This window comes from Ovis aries, chromosome 3 (genome assembly GCF_016772045.2).
Source record: "Ovis aries strain OAR_USU_Benz2616 breed Rambouillet chromosome 3, ARS-UI_Ramb_v3.0, whole genome shotgun sequence".
In the NCBI taxonomy this organism is placed as follows: domain Eukaryota; kingdom Metazoa; phylum Chordata; class Mammalia; order Artiodactyla; family Bovidae; genus Ovis; species Ovis aries.
The window spans coordinates 82325537-82344780 of NC_056056.1; the positions used below are offsets into that span (position 1 = coordinate 82325537).

The following is a 19244-nucleotide window of genomic DNA, read 5'->3' on the forward strand; positions in this document are numbered from 1 at the left end:
ATCTGAGTTCTAGTCCTTGCTCTGCTGCCACATAGCCATGTGACATTGGCCAAGTCACTTTGTTGAAAAAATTGAGGGACTGGATCATATAACCCCTCAAATCCCTATTAGGAGCGCCCCTTTGGCTGAAGAGGCAGCTTATTATTGGAATTTACCCTTTGTGTTATTATTCAAGGTTTTCCTTTCTTCTAAGAAACCAGTATCCAGTTTGTTTTGAAAGGCCCTATAAATGAATTCAGGCTCTGAATTGGGTAAACTTGTTCAGAACACTTCTGGATCAAATCGGGTATGGAGGTAGTTGATGCTGATGATATTGTGGTCCTGAAGTAAGCAGGTGCTGCTCTTGATGTTAGAAACCGAACACCCGGCGCAAGTATCCTACATTTCATGACCAGGGAGGAAATTGGCTGTGATTTTCTGTTTTAGCTAACGTAGTAATTCTCCGCTAGTGAGGTTGAAGCCTTGGTTGCAACTCTGCAACCAAGCCTATTTATAAATTGGAATAAATGTTTCCAAACCAAGATCAGCCATGTGCACAGAGCTGGGGTGACACTGATGGTTTGGGGGCACTTAGAATGGGGGGTGTTGTTCACACTGGACCAATGATCACTCGATGTGAAAATAGCTTCCTAATTGCCCATCATGTGCTTGGGATCCAGACACAGATAAGACTCGGCCCTGCCTTCCACAAGCACTCTGTCTTGTGAGGGATGTGGAATAGTCATTAACTATTAAATACAATATGGGAAGTCCTGTAATGGAAGCATAAGCAGAATGATATGGGGGCGTGAGGAGGAAGCAATTGATTCCACTGTTCTGCTGCGTATGGCTGTGGCACCCACATCCCCAGGCTGCTGGCTCATGCATGCGTCTTCATAGCCCAAAGTGTGGGACCAAGATGCCCTGAAGTTGTGAAGCTCTGTGGTTGTTTTCTTTGAATAGGATAGAATGTCATCATTATGGCTGTTACTGTTCAAGGCAAAAAATAAAGATAATAAGCATGATTTGAGTTTCCATTGAGTTTTCCTGAAATCCCATATCTAATTTCCTTCCATTAAGCTTTTCAACTTAATAGCTGATGAAATAGTATGTGCACACATTATAAATATGTCCTTTTAAAATCTAATTACTCCCTGTAATGGGAGATAGCAAAGAAACTTGGCTTCTGTCATTTTGAACTGTTGTTCAACTTTTATTTATTCTATTTTTTTAAGTTTTTGATTAACTTTTTAATAAATGCTATATTAACAAGCTAGAAAGGTAAGGAATGTCATAATCAATCTATACGTTCTCTCTGCAGCATTAGCCTGGAAGATGTTGATGTTTAAATGGGACAATCATAGATGTGAATTTCCTGGTCATCTCCAACAGACACAATTTTTGAGCCATTTCCATTGTATTTTACTCCCCAGACCTGATCCTGGTGATCAAAGAAGGTGTGAACACAAGTCCTCATTCCAACATCCCAAACTTTAACACTTTCGTCAGACGAACTGGAAACAAAGTGTGTGTCATCAGGACAAAATGCAACGTTCAGCACCCAGGATGCATGGCCACTCAATGTGCCAGCCAAGTTGGCATGTTGTACATCATAGATCTTGATGTAGCCAATATCTGAAGCAGTGACAAGGAGCTGTGAATCCGGGGAAAAAGTCAAGGAGCGAATGGGCATAGCATGGCCTTCCAGCGTATGCAGAAGTTTCCCAGTTGCAATATCAAAAATATTGATGATTCCGTCTATGGCTGCACTGGCCAGGTATTTCCCATGAGGACTATGTGCAATACTAAGAATGAATTTCCCTCTTGTGTCCAAAGAATACTCCTTTTCCCCACTCTCCACACCAAAAATATTCACTTTTCCCATGTGAGTTCCTGTGGCCAGATATTGAGAATCAGGAGAAAAGGCCAAAGTCCAGGTATCCACAGGTCCTGCATCTATAGACTTTACCTGTTTGCCATTTTCCAAGTCCCAGAGATGAATATGAGCATCAAGAGAACTGGATGCAGCAATGGGCAGGGTGTGGCTGATGTCCAAAGACACCACACCCAGCTGGTGGCCCTCCAGACTCCACTGCAGGTCCAGCTTCTCATCACGCCATTTCCAGACCTTCACCAGGTCATCCAGGGATGCTGTGACCACTGTCTCAGAGTTTTCTTTCTTGTTTGACCCCCAGGCACCTGACCAGATGGCATCATCATGGGCTTGCTCTTGTTTAAAGAGAATACTGTACTGGTTGGTCATCTCCTTAACCAAGGATGAAGGGCTAAAGGCCAGACAGCTCGCCTCACTGTCCGGCTGCACTGCCTGTTGTTCAACTTTTAAATAACAGTAAAATAATGACTCCAACATGAAGTTTCTAGGTAAATGAGCATTAGTGTAGTCCCATGGTTAATAGTATAGTGATTATTAGAATAAAGTGCTATAGGACACTTGATTTTATATCTTACATTAAGGAAAACTTGACTTTTGTGTTTAATAACAAGAAGTTTGAAACTTTAGAGAGTGCTTTTCCCCCTAGTAATGGGGAGCATTTCGTGTATTTTTTGATTTCTCTTTATAATATCCTTGAAAGAAGGGAGGAAGAGGTATTGCGTTGTATGTTTTGTAGAATAGGAAATTGCAGCCTTGCCTAATGATGTACAGCTGATTAAGGAAAAGCCTTTTCTCTGCTTCCGTGTCTCCTCACCTATTGTCCTCACAGCAGGTTGTGCTGTTTTGCTGTGATCTTCAAGATATCTCAGGAAGTCACATTTTCTGATGAAAAAGTTCACTTGCGCTTGTGGAAACTCAAAACCCCATGGGGGCCACTCCTCCAGGTGTCATTATAGCTGAGATTATGCAATTTTGAAAAATTTATACCAGCATTCTTCAGGTCTTCACTCCCAACAGCTAAGGTTCTGGAGGAGTCAGACTCCTTTCTTTAAAATAGAATGTTTGAATTCAAACCAGGTTTCATGGTACAAGAGTACTTGTTGCCACAAAACCCCAGCACATGTCATTAAGGTTGGATATAGCCAGGAAGCCCAGTGCTAAACAGTGACCTGGGTGTGAGAGCTGAGAAGTGGTGGGCAGAATTGGCCGGAGACTATGGGACGTGGATCTTTGTGCTGACTCTATCATAAATTTGCTGAGTGATACTGGGCCTCAGGGTCCTACCTGTTTGTAAAGCGAAGGAGCTACACTGTATTGTCCAATAGTGTAACTATTTTAATTAATTAATTTAATGAAGTTAAAAATCTAGTTCTGTCGCACTAGCCACATCTCAAGTGCTTGATAGTCACATGTAACTGGTGGCTGCCGAAACGGACAGTATAACATAACATATTTCCATCACTGCAGAAAGCGCTGTTGGAGAGCCCTAAGTTAGATTGTATAAATGGCTTCCCAAGTGTGTTTTGGTAAGTCTTCAAAATTTTGTAGAAGTTCCTTAGAGGCTCTGAGAAGAGTAAGGGAGAGCCTAGCAAGCAAATGGAGCTCCGAGCATCCATCCTGTCTTCATTTTCACCTTCTTTAAATACAATGGGTGTAGTAATTTTGAAACACCTTTGAATTTAGGTTCTTTCATCAATCTGTAACTGTTCTATCTCCACTGTGTTCACCATTATAAACTCTAGAGAAAAAGGGGGGAAAGAACAGGGCAAATGTTCTAATCAAACAGAAAGGGGAAGAAAGAAAACCTGTCCCATCCAGCCGGAGGAGCTGTGGGAAGCAGAAGGGGAATTGGGGAATGGGAAGGAAGGCACATATGTTCGGGTTCTCCTCACTGGCTGAAGAACTGTGATGGGGGACTGAGTTGGTAGTTGAGGGGAGCTGGGCTTTTGGTGCTGCTCCCATTCAAAGCCCTGGGAGGTATCCTTGAGGTGAGACCATTGTAAGCTGGAGTTGTCATTTGGTGACAATGAGAACCTGATCTTAGCTCCTGAGTGGAGCAGAAGTTGGCTCCTTTCTTTAGGGAGCCTGGCTGGGAAGCTTGCTGGAAGTGTGAGTGGGTGGTATGGTGTACATGGTCATGTTGCTAAGGCTGCAGGATAGGAATTTAGGGTCAGAGGAATCACTGCTAAACTTTAGGGGCCCAGCAGGTCTGGTAGGAGCTGAGATGGGGCCAAGAGAGAAGGGGGATCCTGGACCTGACCAGGCCAAGAAAGAACAGCTTGTGAATTAAGTATGTCTGCTGTAGATGGGCAGTTGTAGAAGCCGCTGGAATGCCTAGGTGGGGTTGTGAGGTTGAGCAACCATACTTCATGTGGACCTGACCAGTATACACTCAAGAACTGGCATGAGGTGTTGGTGGAGGGGGAGGGCTACCTGCTCTCCATCCCAACCTCCAATGTCACAAAACCCCATATGCTCCCTGTACACCCAGACACCTCCTGGGGAGGACCTGGGATGGGCAGAAAACCAGAAAGGCTGAGTCAGTCAAAATGAAACTAAGTTAACTCAGTCAGTCACTCAGTTCAGTTGCTCAGTCGTGTCCGACTCTTTGCGACCCCATGGACTGCAGCATGCCAGGTCTCCCTGCCTATCATCAACTCCCAGAGTTTACTCAAACTCATGTCCATTGAGTCAGTGATGCCATCCAACCACCCCATCCTCTGTCATCTCCTTCTCCTCCTGCCTTCAATCCTTCCCAGCATCAGGGTCTTTTCAAATGAGTCAGCTCTTTGCATCAGGTGGCAAAAGTATTGGAATTTCAACTTCAACATCAGTCCTTCCAATGAATATTCAGGACTGACTTCCTTTAGGATGGACTGGTTGGATCCCCTTGCAGTTCAAGGGACTCTCAAGAGTCTTTTCCAACACCACAGTTCAAAAGCATCAATTCTTCAGTGCTCAGCTTCTTTATAGTTCAACTCACATCCATACATGACCATGGGAAAAACCATAGCCTTGACTAGACAGACCTTTTTTGGCAAAATAATGTCTCTGCTTTTAATATGCTGTCTAGGTTGGTCCTAACTTTTCTTTCAAGGAGTAAGTGTCCTTTAATTTCATGGCTGCAATCACCATCTGCCGTGATTTTGGAGCCTGAAAAAATAGTCTGCCTCTGTTTCCACTGTTTCCCCATCTATTTGTCAGGAAGTGATGGGACCAGATGCTACTTTCTGCCATTAGTGTGGTGTCATCTGCATATCTGAGGTTATTGATATTTCTCCCAGCAATCTTGATTCCAGCTTGTGTTTCTTCCAGTCCAACGTTTCTCATGATGTACTCTGCATAGAAGTTAAATAAGCAGGGTGACAATATACAGCCTTGATGTACTCCTTTTCCTATTTGGAGCCAGTCTGTTGTTCCATGTCCAGTTCTAACTGTTGCTTCCTTACCTGCATACAGGTTTCTCAAGAGGCAGGTCAGGTGGTCTGGTATTCCCATTTCTCTCAGAATTTTCCACAGTTTATTGTGATCCACACAGTCAAAGGCTTTGGCATAGTCAATAAAGCAGAAATAGATGTTTTTCTGGAACTCTCTTGCTTTTTTGATGATCCAGCGGATGTTGGCAATTTGATCTCTGGTTCCTCTGCCTTTTCTAAAACCAGCTTGAACATCTGGAAGTTCACAGTTCATGTACTATTGAAGCCTGGCTTGGAGAATTTTGAGCATTACTTTACTAGCATGTGAGATGAGTGCAATTATGCAGTAGTTTGAGCCTTCTTTTGCATTGCCCTTTTTTGGGATTGGAATGAAAACTGACCTTTTCCAGTCCTGTGGCCACTGCTGAGTTTTCCAAATTTGCTGACATATTGAGTGCAGCACTTTCAGAGCATCATCTTTTAGGATTTGAAATAGCTCAACTGGAATTCCATCACCTCCACTAGCTTTGTTCATAGTGATGCTTCCTAAGGCCCACTTGACCTCACATTTCAGGATGTCTGACTCTAGGTGAGTGATCACACCATCGTGATTATCTGGGTCATAAATTGATATGCACTTGTTCATTTCTTCATTTCTGTGTCCTGTCTAAGCAATGTGGTGTCAGGACTTTGGGGGTGGCTTTGTTGATCTGAGGTCTTTTATTCATTTTTCCACTAGACAATAATTTACTATTGTTGTTCTTGTCGCTGTTCAGTTGCCCAGTCATGTCTGACTCTTTGTGACCCTATGGACTACAGCACGCCAGGACTGCCTGTCCCTCACCATCTCCCAGAGTTTGCCCAAGTTCATGTCCATTGCATTGGTGATGCTATCCAGCCATCTCATCCTCTGGCATTCTGCCTTCTTTATAAAAATCAGCTTCATTACAAAAACATTAAAAAGTTCTGTCTTCTTTGCAATGAGTATAGTGTAAGTAAGTTTTTTACTCTAAACCTTAATTGTTGACCTTGAATTAAGCATTTGGAAAAAAAAGAATCACTTACTAAAATAACATTGAAACTCATTGGATAAGATGACCTCTACAGTTTACTTTCTCTGAGTCTTTGTGATTATTTTATTCTAAGATGCTCAGAAAGCAGTATAGCCACCGCACACCATATCAACCAGTCAGCCAGCAAGCGTACTGAGTAAGGGTCCTGGGGGAAGATATACTGTTTATGATTGTACACGTGTATAGACTAAGTCTCTATGCAAAATGTATATCTTACTTTATTTCCTGGTCAAAGAAGTTAGATAATGCTTGTCTAGATGGGGAGAGAGGATATACATACCCATAACTGGAGCTTTCCTAGATTTCACCCTCTGTGGGTAACTGGTTAAATCAGCAATGCTAGCTGAAAATTCTGTCATCTTTTGACATAGAATATTGGATTTAAGGCCCTTGTGAGGCCCAAATGCACTCCTTGACCTTGAATTTTCCCACTAAATTTCCCCTTTTCAAGCATTTTCTTTTTGTATATGTATAGTTGAAGAGATTTATATTACTTGCAACCAAAAGTGCCTTTAATAAGATAAGAAGGGAGATCTTGGGGTCAGGGAGAAACTTTGAAAGGCTTGCATGAAGGGCTAAAGCTCCTGAGTGGAAATGAAGGCCAGTCTCCTCTTCATCTCATTTGAGATGCTCTGAATCTAGCCTCGTGTTTGCCACCATATTTTCCTTTGTCCTCATCACGCCCTCTGGGCTCCTCTTCATTGTTTTCATGTGTCTCACCAATTCCCACCTTCTCACCCTCCAGGTTATATTAATTCCTCTGCTTTGTCCAATTTCTGCTTCCTCCTCAAAGGTCACCTCCAAACTCTGAATTTCTCAGGGAGGCAGCACTGATGTTGGTTCAAATCCTGTTTCTGCCAGTTACTAGCTTTGCAATTTTGGGCAAAGTGCATAAAGTCTATGCCCTGGTTTTCTCATCTGTGAAGGGGGTGGGTAATAATAGCATCTACCTGTTAGGACTGGTCTGAAGGTTAAGTGCTTGTAATAGCAGCTGGCATGGTGAACACACTTTCTTCATCAGTTCTGCATTTGCCCTGTGTCGCTATTAATTGCCCCTTTCTCCCTCACTACTTGGTTCTAAGCTTCTCCCGTTTATTCATTAGTACTGTGGCCCCTCTGTCTGTAATCTCCCATTTTCACAGAATCCAGCTACTTCCCTTTTTGGTAACTAAGATGGTATTGGCTTAGCTTCAGCCTTTGACTCTTCTCTCCTTGTCCATGGTTTCATGCAGATTTGCAGCTCTGGGGTCTGATCATACCTGCAGGTTCTTTCAGTGTCTTGGAAACAATTCATCTGGGCCATGAACAAATGTAAAGCTGCTCTTGCGGGATCTTCTCATTCATTCTCTGCTTTCCTTCTTTATTGATGATGTGTGCTCTGCTCTGCAGAGTCAGCATCATTTTCTTAGCAGCAAAGAGGAAAGCAAAATAGGATTTGAGTAATTCTGCCTTCTCCCTGTGACTGAGTACCATTATATTTTCTGGCTCTGAGATTGCACCTATTCCCTTCTCGTACATAAGTTAAAGTGCCTTTATGGCTGTCTCTGTCTCTCTGTACAGGCTTCTGTTATACTCGATGCACCTGAATCATGCAGCTGAATCACTGCAACATGCCTGCGCTTCCTCCAGGACTTGTCTGCCTGATTCTAGCTTTGTCTCTTTAACTCCTACCAATGGATGTATGTGCTTCGGCTTCTGCATCTTGGTTGGTTCTAGATCTGTTTCATTTTTGTTTGTTTTGTTACGCTGACCTTCTTTGTTCTTTAGTTCAGGGTTCAGATGCCTCGTCCCCCTTGGAAGTGTGTCCTGATTCAGAACTTTGGTCCTGGTATGGCCTGGGTTTCTTGGGGAAATAGAAATAAACTGAATCTTGGAACGTGGTGGGTGGTATATTAAACACTGTGTTAATGAGGTTAAGACCATACAAAGTTCTAAACCTGATCTTTGGGCTCTGTTGACTGTGATTTGAGCCTTTCTTTATGGAAAAGTTGTTGGTCTCTGTCTTTTTGAAATCAGGAACTTACTGCTTTCTGAGGCTATAAATTTCATGTCACTGAAAGTGTTCAAACGAAGAGCAGGTTTCTATTTAGGTTATTGAAATAAGATTGGATGGGAGATGAGAGCCAGAAGGCCACTGGATTCTCTGCTTTACAGAAGATTGACCTTGAGGATACCTTTTCCCTTTTAAAACTTGTCTTGGTACCTAGCCCAGCACCCAGGACAGATTGGACTTAGAGTGGATGCTTGTTGTAGGGTGTATGTTGTCCCAAGTTTTAAGGCCCAGGCCTTCTGTTCCAGGCTCACTTCCCATTTGAGGCTCCAGATATACTAGACTGTTTCCACTCCCTGAACTATGTATGTTCTCTCTTACTTCCTTGTCTTTGAACATATAACTTCATGTTCTTGGAGTTTGTCCCCTCTCTTCTCCCCCTACCCCTCTCTGCTTTACACCTGCCTCTTTTTAAAAAATTCATTTTAAATTAGAGGATATTTGCTTTACAATGTTGTATTGGTTTCTGCTGTACAACGATGTGAATTAGCTATAAGTATACATATATTACATATATCCGGGCTTCCCAGATGGTGCTAGTGGTAAAGAATCTGCCTGCCAGTGCAGGAGATATGAGAGACACAGGTTTGAGCCTTTGGTCAGGAAGATCCCCTGGAGGTGGGCATAGTAACCCACACCAGTATTCTTGCCTGGAGAATTCCCATGGGCAAAGGAGCCTGGCAGGCTACAGTCCATGTGGTCACAGAGTTGGACGTGACTGAAGCAACTTAGCACACACGCACATACATATAGCCCCTCCCTCGCGAGCCTCTCTCCCACTCCAGCCTCGCCACTCCACCCGTCTGGGTTGTCTCGGAGCACAGAGCAGAGCTTCCTGTGCTACGGAGCTGCTTCCCCCCAGCTATCTGTTTCGCACATGGTAGTGTATATATTTCAATGCTAGCCTCTCAATTCGTCTCACCCTCTCTTTCCCCTACTGTGTCCACAAGTCCTTTTTTTACATCTGTGTTTCTGTTCCTGTCTGGCTAACTCTTAACTTGACCTTGGGACAGTCTGGCTTTGGCGTCTCTCAGTGTTGTCCACTGCACCCTGGGCTTACCTTGTGGACTCACAGGACTCACCTCATAGTGCTATAATCCTCTTTTATTCTCTCTCCCATATGAAATGTCCCTCTTTCTGGGGCCCAGGGACTGTGTCTAATGCCTTTTCATTTCTCCGAGTGTCCATCACAGTGCCTGGCAGACTAGGAGTCTAATCAGTGGTTGCCAAGTGAGTTGTGACTGTGGTTTCCAGGTCTTGCAGACCAAACATGTTTCTGTTGCCTGATTTATTTCTGTCTCTGATCTTTCCTTTGTGGGGCTCAATTAGAAAGAACTTTGAAAGGAAAACATAAGTGATGACATAAGAAAAATTGCCCTAGTGCACTGGAGACACCAAACCACCCAGCACCTCTTTCTCAGTCAATATGTGCAATATGAGAGAAATTGAGCTGTGCTGGGCAATCCTTATCTGCTTTTTAGTGTGACTTGGCAGAATTAAATTATTCTTTCCCTTGCACTTCAGGGAGTAGTTGGATGCCTTAAAATTCAAACCAGTACTTTGGGATATCAGAGCTGGACAAATTTTTGTCCAGACAGATACGTAGTGGATGGAATAATCACTCAGTGGGCATTGGGACTTTCTCTGGGCATCAGTTTAATTACCAAAATTTGTTATAAAGCTGTACTTTGGCTTCTTTAATGCATATGCATATCATTCCTGAATCAAATTTATGAAAATGTATTGGGGTGGTATTTAAAAAACTTTAGGGAATAAGTCAGAATTGAAAGTTCCAAACAAATGTAATTATTATTGTATGCATATTGTGTCCCACCTCCCTGGTGGCTCAGAGGGTAAAACATCTGCCTGCAATGCAGGAGACCTGGGTTCGATCCTTGGGTCAGGAAGATCCCCTGGAGAAGGAAATAGCAACCCACTCCAGTACTCTTGCCTGGAAAATCCCATGGACAGAGAAGCCTGGTAGACTACAGTCAATGGGATCACAAAGAGTTGGACACGACTGAGCGACTTCACAAAAATGTTGTGTTCAAAACTTTGGCCCTCCTGGGAAGGTGTTGACTTCACAGAATAGGCTGACTTCCTATTAATTAAAGGAAAAACAAATGTGCTGACAGAGTAGTTCTCACCTCTCCTTGGGCTGACCTTGGGAGACTCACTTCAGCTTTCTGGACCTCCATTTCTCAGATGAAAAATTAGGAATTTGTTCATCTTCAGAATCTCTCCAGGTTTTAAAATCTGTAAATAAGGTACATCTGCTTTTCTTCTTTCTGAGGATTTGCACCTGAATAGTAACTTTGTGGCTGAAATGATAAACTTCTTAAACATAATTTATGCAATGAATGTTTATTGAACACTTACTTTGTGCTGGTCCCTGAGTTTATAACAAAATCTCTGTTTCTGAGTCTTGAAGAGGGCTTGACAAACTTTTTCTCTGAAGGGCCAGGTAGTAAATATTTCTGGGGGCTACCCTGGTGGCTCAGATGGTAAAGAACCTGCCTGCAATGCAGGAGACCCAGGTTCTATCCCTGGGTCGGGAAGATCCCTTGGAGAAGGGAATGGCAATCCACTCCAGTATTCTTGCTTGGAGAATTCCATAGACAGAGAAGCCTTGCAGGCTACAGTCTGCAGAGTCCGAGTCAGACACTACTGAGTGACTAAAACTAAATAAGTATTTTTGGCTTTTCAGACCAGTGTCTTTCACAACTATTCAAATCTGCCTTTGTAGTGGGACTGTGAAGAAGGCTGAGCGCCGAAGAATCGATGCTTTTGAACTGTACTGTTGGAGAAGATTCTTGACAGTCCCTTGGACTGCAAGGAGATCCAACCAGTCCATTCTGAAGGAGATCAACCCTGGGATTTCTTTGGAAGGAATGATGCTAAAGCTGAAACTCCAGTACTTTGGCCACCTCATGAGAAGAGTTGACTCATTGGAAAAGACTCTGATGCTGGGAGGGATTGGGGGCAGGAGGAGAAGGGGACGACAGAGGATGAGATGGCTGGATGGCATCACGGACTCGATGGACGTGAGTCTGAGTGAACTCCGGGAGATGGTGATGGACAGGGAGGCCTGGCGTGCTGCGTTTCATGGGGTCGCAAGGAGTCGGACATGACTGAGCAACTGAACTGAACTGAACTGAACTTGCAGTGGGAAGGCAGCCTCTGGCAATATGCAAATGAGAGGGTGTGGCTTTGTAAATGATCTCCTTATTTACTAAAAAATGGGATGATGGGCTTGATTTGTCCTGTGGGCCAGTTTGTAGATTTCTGATTTAGAAGGTAGAGGTATTCACTAAATACATAAACAAATAGATTTCTCTGAGATAGAAGATTTTGCACAAGCTAGGTATTTCCTGTTCATGGAAGTTAAACATTCTAGTTTTAAAAAAAAGCTTTGACTTTAATAAGAAACAAAAAACAAGGAAAACAGTGAGTGTCAGCACATAATTAATCACCACAATGGGGTGCAGGTTTTGCCATGATACAATATAGGGCAATTTATCTGAATCAGGTTGAGGATTGGGGCAACCATGACCTGTCCTAAACTGCATGGTGATGGGCAGCTGAGAAAGTAGATTTGCACAGATATTGGTCACCATGAAATGACTATTAAATGTATGGCATTTGGTGACATATAATTGATCAATAATATTTTTACAATTTCTGCTTTGCTCCTGTTCAATCAATCTTAGTTTGTAAAAACTTTCTGTAATTGGAAAATGAGTCAGAACCAAGAAAACAAGTTTCATCATTTAAAAGTACATTTTGGGAAACTCGAAAGGCATCACTTATTTGTCACCGATGCAGAGAACAAAAAGTGAAAAAAAAGGTTCATTTGCTTTCTGGTGCCAGGCTTCCTAAAAAAACAACATAAATTTAACAATACTCCTTTGTGCAAAAGTGTATTTGCAGACCTGTCCAGGAGACTTAAGATTAACTAAGAAAACAGTTCTACTATCCAGAGATGATTTTGCTGCTGTGAATTATACTGGTGATATTGCCTTACTCTGCAGTCATTTTTAGTTCTTTGCCTTTGTGGCAAGTTGGTCTGGTGCAGAGGGAGGCTAGCATGTCCTTGGCCATGCTTTTCTATGTGGCCTTTCCCTTAAACTTTGTATCAGCCCTACTGGGCAGATGGAGAAAAAAATTATGACCCTATCAGTGATGTCTCTGGACAAAGAGCAAGTGCCATTTAGACCCTCCATGGACTGAGCCCTAGCAAGCAGATACATAATAATATTTCACTCCAAGAGAATTGGCAGTAGGATCTTTAGATGCATGTGAAAGGCAGATAGTTCGACCCCTTCATCATATACAGACCCATGTAATATAATTGTGTTGTCCTTGCCTTTGGCTCCAGTGGTCAACAGTAGGCTATCCAAGGATGCTTAGCAGCTTGTTCAAGAATCCTTAGGTAAAGAGGGAAAGAAATGGCTATCTATTGATTGTCTACTATGAGGGCATTTTATGTCCTGAATCTCACTCAAACACCTTCTGTGGTAGGGATTATTATACCATTTGCCTTAGCAGGAAATCAGGGCTCAGAGACGCTAAGGAGGTTAAATGACTTGCTCCAAGTCATGTCCCCAGTAACTAACCGACCACGGATTTAACTATCACTTGGACTCCAAAACCTCTTTCTCCTCTGTGCTATTTCAAAACGGTTTGATCAGAAATAGCCAGCTTATTTTGCTGGCAGTTCAAAGAGAGAAATAGAATTGCATTCCTGGTATACACTGATACCTAGTGCAATGCCTTCCATTCATAGGCAGGGAAGGTAAGGGCCCCAGGAGTGGTTCTCAATCTTGGAGATACATTTAGGGAACTCGAAAAAACTACTGGAGCTGTGTCTCCTTCCCAGTGATTCTGCTTTGATTGTCCTGGGTTGTGACTTGGGCATGGATTAAACCAAAAGGAATATAATCGCATTACAGTGTTATATTAGTTTCTCCTGTACAATGAAGGGAATCGACCATATGTACACATACATCCCCTCCCTCTTGGGCCACCCTCCCTTCACCTGCCCCCCTCCCACCCATCTAGGTTATCACAGAGCAGTGAGCTGAGCTCCCTGCGCTATTCGATGATCCCCACTAGCTATCTGTGTTACACATGGTAGTGTATAAATGTCAATCCTAATTTCCAAATTCGTCCCACATCGCTGCTCCCCTCCTCACACTGACACGTCTGCTTTTTGCTTCTATTCCTGCCCTGCAAATAAGTTCATTTGCACCATTATTTTGGGATTCTGCATATATGTGTTAATAGACAATATTTGTTTTTCTCTTTCTGACTTACTTCACTCTGTATGATGGAATCTACTTTCATCCATGTCTCTACAAATGATGCTATTTTGTTCCTTTTAGTGGCTGAGTAATATTCCATCATATATACATACTACCACTTCTGTATCCATTCATCTGTTATTGGATATTCAGGTTGTTTCCATGTCCTGGCTATTGTAAATAGTGCTGCAATGAACACTAGGGTGCATGTGTCCTTTTTTTAAAAAAATTTTTTAAAAGTTTTTTATTTTTTAAATTTTAATATCTTTAATTCTTACATGCGTTCCCAAACATGAACCCCCCTCCCACCTCCCTCCCCATAACATCTCTCTGGGTCATCCCCATGCACCAGCCCCAAGCATGCTGCATCCTGCGTCAGACATAGACTGGCGATTCAATTCTTACATGATAGTATACATGTTAGAATGTCATTCTCCCAAATCTCTGGGTATATGCCTGGTGGGATCGCTGGGTCATCTGATAGTTCTATGTTTAGTAGTTCTATGAGATGTTTGTCTATTTTGGAGATTAAATAAAAGCTACCCAGGTGATTTGAATGTAAAGCTAACTAGGATTGAGAGCCACTGCCTAGAAAGGCTGTATTATATGACATGATAAGATGGACATCATTTGAATGTGGTTCATGAGGGACTTAAATATATACATATATACTATATATATATATATTTTATTTTTTGTCTGAGACAGAAAAGAGATAATATTTGGAGTTTCTGGTTAAAGCAGCTTTTTGTCCAAATCACAGCATATTTTATGGCTTAATATGAATTGCACTGCTGGTTTGACACCCTCCCAGACTGTCCCTTAGGATTTTAACTGTGAACCTGGGATTTAACATTTAGGATTTTATCTTAAGAAGAAAGCATGATACTCCAACAACAAAAATGATGGAATGTACAATTTCAGAAAGGTCAAGAATAAATAGGAGGAGGCAATGGCACCCCACTCCAGTACTCTTGCCTGGAGAATTCCATGGATGGAGGAGCCTGGAAGGCTGCAGTCCATGGGGTTGCGAAGAGTCGGATATGACTGAGCGTCTTCACTTTCACTTTTCACTTTCCTGCACTGGAGAAGGAAATGGCAACCCACTCCAGTGTTCTTGCCTGGAGAATCCCAGGGATGGGGGAGCCTGGTGGGCTGCCATCTATGGGGTCGCACAGAGTCAGACATGACTGAAGTGACTTAGCAGCAGCAGCAGCAGCAGCAAGAATAAATAACACCAAGCTTGGAAATAATTTTCCTTGATTTTTAATTCTAGAAGAAATTTTGAATTTAATAGAATAGAAGTGTGGATGTAGTCTTGGTGTAAGAACAGAGGGGAAAATCTTATGTGAATTCTGAGACCTTAAGAAAAACCTGATATATGATTCTCATTTTGTGGCTTTGTTCAGCTCTTTTCCACAAGCTCAGCTGGAAGAGATAATAGCTATGGAAACAAGCAAACAAATCGTCCTTGGATTGGTGGCAGAGACTGGTGCTTTTCAGGAAGGGTGGGTTTTAGTTAAGGAGCCAGTGGGGTGGCAGTTTGTAGTTTGCAAAGTGTATTTACATATATCCTGTTATAGAGTGATTGTAAAGTAGCCCCATTTGTTCAGTTTTTTGTGTATATGTGTCCTGTGAAATGTTTTTTAGAGTCTACCCCCAAACCTTTGAATCCAGGCTGGTCTTGTGGTTTAGTTAGCTAAGAGAATGTGGTGTAAGTCCTACTACATTCTGTCCCTAGGACTCAAGAGAACTTTGTTGCTTTCTGTCTCTGTAATGGGAACAAATCTGGACTTGCCTGTTAGAGATGAGAGGCCACAGGGAACAGACTAGTTATCCCAGTGATGCCATGCTAGATCACCAAAGACCAGTGCCAAGCACATGCTCAGACCATTAAAACTGTCCCATCAAGTCCAGCCAAGATCAGAGGAATGCCTAGCCTTCTCATGGACCCAGGAGAAATAACAAATTAAGTTACTGTGGCATTATGCAGCAAAAACTAATACAACATTGTAAAGCATGTATATCCTAATTTTTTTTTTTTAAAGTCAACAGATACACATCCTCAGATGTAAGGGATGTGGGTTTGATCCCTGGGTTGGGAAGATCCCCTGGAGGAGGGCATGGCAACCCACTCTTGCCTGGAAAATCTCCATGGACAGAGGAGCCTGGCTGGCTGTAGTCCATAGGGTCACAAAGGGTCAGATACAACTGAAGCAACTACTTATATAAGTGACTTATAACACATGCACACATCCTCATGTGACTGTAGAAAGGATTATAATGATCCCTTTGTAGATGAAGAGACTGAGGTTCTGAGAGGACACATCTCGAAGATATCCCTCCACTGTAGAAAGGGTGGAGGTGTTCAAAGTAAACACAGGCTTTCAAACCAGGGAATCCCTGGTTCTGATATCTACTAGTTGTAAAATTTTGGGATGATTAAGTTTTCTCAGTTTGTTTCTCTGTCTCTAAAGTGGAACCAACAGGATCTTGCTTATAAAGTTGCAGTGAGGATTAAAGAAGATAATCTCTAATCTGTGTAAAGGGTGAGTCTGTTGTAAATTCTCTGTAAGTTATAGCTTGTGATGATGATGATGATAATGGTGATGAGAACTAGTCAATATTACCTAGTCAGGAGGGGTCCGGGACATGAATTCAGGTCTCTTATTTGCTAATTCAACAAACTTTCTGTCTCCCTGCTCCCAACCTCCCTTTCATTTTCTCCTCTGTATTTCTCTTTCCTGTTGTCATCTCCTCTGATATGTTCTAAGAACTTATTTTATGTTTCGAAGCCAGCATCAGCTCTACCGTATTTTTAAAAGTCTTGCTTTGTCCTTGAAGTGTCTTCTCCTCACCTTGCAGAAAGCTTATTTAGTCTCAACAATTTTTACGTTTTGCGTAGCTCTCACCGGCCCATCTCTGTGTATTTGAGAATACGGTTTTATTCTTGCATTTCCACTTATTGCAATGAAATTAACTTCTTGGAATAAACATTTTAGTCCTTGTTTTAAATGTTATTGTCTATTTGTTTATTATTTCTCCACATTTGGATGATTTCTCCTCTAGAAACCAGTGAGTGAAGATGCTGTGCAGGACATGGCTCATGTTTGTAGGTGGGCAGTGAACACCACTGACTTGTGGGTTAACTATAAGAGCAAAGCTGTGCAGCAGAAAAACAGTGCATCTCAGAGTCCCATTGTCTAAAATCCTGGAGAGAAAGGAAATATATATCAAGATTATTTGTGGAAACAATTATTCAGTACTGCTGGCTTCATCAGAATGTCTTTTAACTAAAATTTGGAAGCCTACTATTAATCAAGTTGCCTTGGGAAAGATCACTACTTCCCTGAGGATCCCCATTTTAGCATCGAAAAGCAGATGTTTTGCTAGCTAAGAAACAAGCATTTTTTTAACAGCAACATGCAGAGTTTAGTCAGCAAGAAACACTAAGTTTAATTTATGGTCATGGCTGTATTTTTCCCTCTTGGAATTATTAACTCAAATGATGCTAACAAGAACTAATCTCTAGGCTTCTGAGGTTGCTGGTTGTTTTATTTTAAATGAAGGTTTTCAATCATTTCTAATTTTAACTTGGTTTAACTGTTAAAAATCTGATGATTCAACCTATGGTATTCTGGGTGCCTATGTATGTATGTGTGTATACCATCGAATTATGGTCTAATTATATACCTAGATTTAAAAAATCAGTAATTTTGGATCTTTAAGCATAACTTTTGAAAACCCTACCTCTGGATGTATGGCTTACTACACTTGTACTTTCATTGTTTATATCCATTTCTATATATGAATTACCTTGGAAATCTCCTTCACTGGCAAAACTTAATGTTATTTTGAGTTAAAAATGACTTAAACAGAATATTCTAGATTTATTTAAGAAAGTGATGGCTAGTAAAACAATCTATTTGAAGAAAGAGAAATAAAGCACTGATTTAGGTTGCAGTTTAAGATTAATTTTTTGGTTGTTTTTGTTTTTTGCCTTTCATACATAATTGTTAAACAAAGGATACCAATGACATAGAGCTGGAAATGTGACTTGGTACAAAATCACTTTTTTTTTTTTTCAAATAGCAGAAAGATTTAAAAGTGCATGAAATCATGTGATCAGATCCTTGGTTGGTATGTGGGTATAATTTCAGCTTTATACTGAATATTGAAGTCTTCATGGCATTTCATTAGACAGTCATGCTCTCGTGGCTGGAACCCTTCCAGTGAGGGGGGACTCATTACTTGAGAGGCAGCTTCCATTATGGCATCACACATTTTGTTATAAAAGTTGTAATTAGCTACTCAGTTCCATTCTCCACAAAGCACTGTTACTAATTTGGACACGGGAACAGAATTGATTCAAAATCTGAAAGTAGGCCCAAGGGTAGGAATCCAAGGCTGTTTCGTGCCTACCATTCGTACTCCTGTTGCTCTTTGTACCTCCTCCCTTCTGCTAAGCGGACATCAATAGAGTCAGCATACGTTTTAGTTTTTATCTGGTATGTTCCTATTAACCTAGAACTCAGCACATAGCTGGACACACAGAGTGCTGTTCTCTGAATTTAACCAGAAATAGGAGTTGAAAGTGAGGTGGCAGTTCTCTGTCTGTGGTTGGGCTTGAAACAGTACTAGACAAGTTTGGTGTATCCAGAACTTTGTTTTCCTCAGCTTTTAAAACACTGTTTCCTGAGATGAGCAAGCTATAGATTCAGAGGTTTATTTATCTCTCAGAATGTCAGTGAAAGTGAAAGTGAAGTCGCTCAGTTGTGTCTGACTCTTTGTGAACCCATGGACCCCAGGCTCCTCTGTCCATGGGATTTTCTAGGCAAGAGTTCAGGAGTGGGTTGCCTTTTCCTTCTCCAGGGAACTTCCCGACCCAGGGATTGAACCCAGGTCTCCTGCATTGTAGACAGACACTTTTTTTTGGGGGGGGGGGTGACAACTGTTCATGAGATTTCTTCATAAGGCTAAACAAAAAAAAGTATAAATGGATTCTAGGGTAGCTCTCTGAACTACTTTTAGAAGTTATAGAAGGAAATCTTAGTACCTTACCATTGTATAATTGAACCTTTTTTCTTTGTGTTAGAGACTTGCTAGGTATTAATAAATCCTATTTCCTTTTCCTGGGCACACAGAAAGGTTGAATTTACCATCATTCCTTGCATTTGGTTTGGGGCCAAGCACCTGGGTTTTGTTCAGTGAAATATGGTTGGGAGTGATGTGTGCTATTTGTTGGCCTAGTCATAAAATCTTCCACGTTTGTCTTTCCCTTTCTGGGAAAGGCCATGTGTTGGAGATGATAATATCAAAAGCTACAAGGGGACAATCTCTGAATCATTTAGTTCAGTTCTTAATTATTCCATAATTGTTTCTTACATCAATGCCATTATCATTATTTATGCTATTAAAACTTGAAGACCCTCCTTATTTCTTTACCTTATTACATAGGTATTTTAATTTTGTAAGTGAAATGAAATAAGAAACATAGGAAGTTGGCAATATTTTTAAAAAATGACATAA

The 19244-nt window shown here is 41.7% G+C and overlaps 1 protein-coding gene across 1 annotated transcript; it reads right to left on the reverse strand.

The window, feature by feature from the left end:
- Positions 1-1243: 1243 nt before the first annotated feature.
- Positions 1244-2300, reverse strand: LOC114113609 (superkiller complex protein 8-like). The gene has a single exon (XM_042245258.2). The coding sequence runs from the start codon at positions 2240-2242 to the stop codon at positions 1325-1327; it is 918 nt and encodes a 305-aa protein (XP_042101192.1). The 5' UTR covers positions 2243-2300; the 3' UTR covers positions 1244-1324.
- Positions 2301-19244: the final 16944 nt, after the last annotated feature.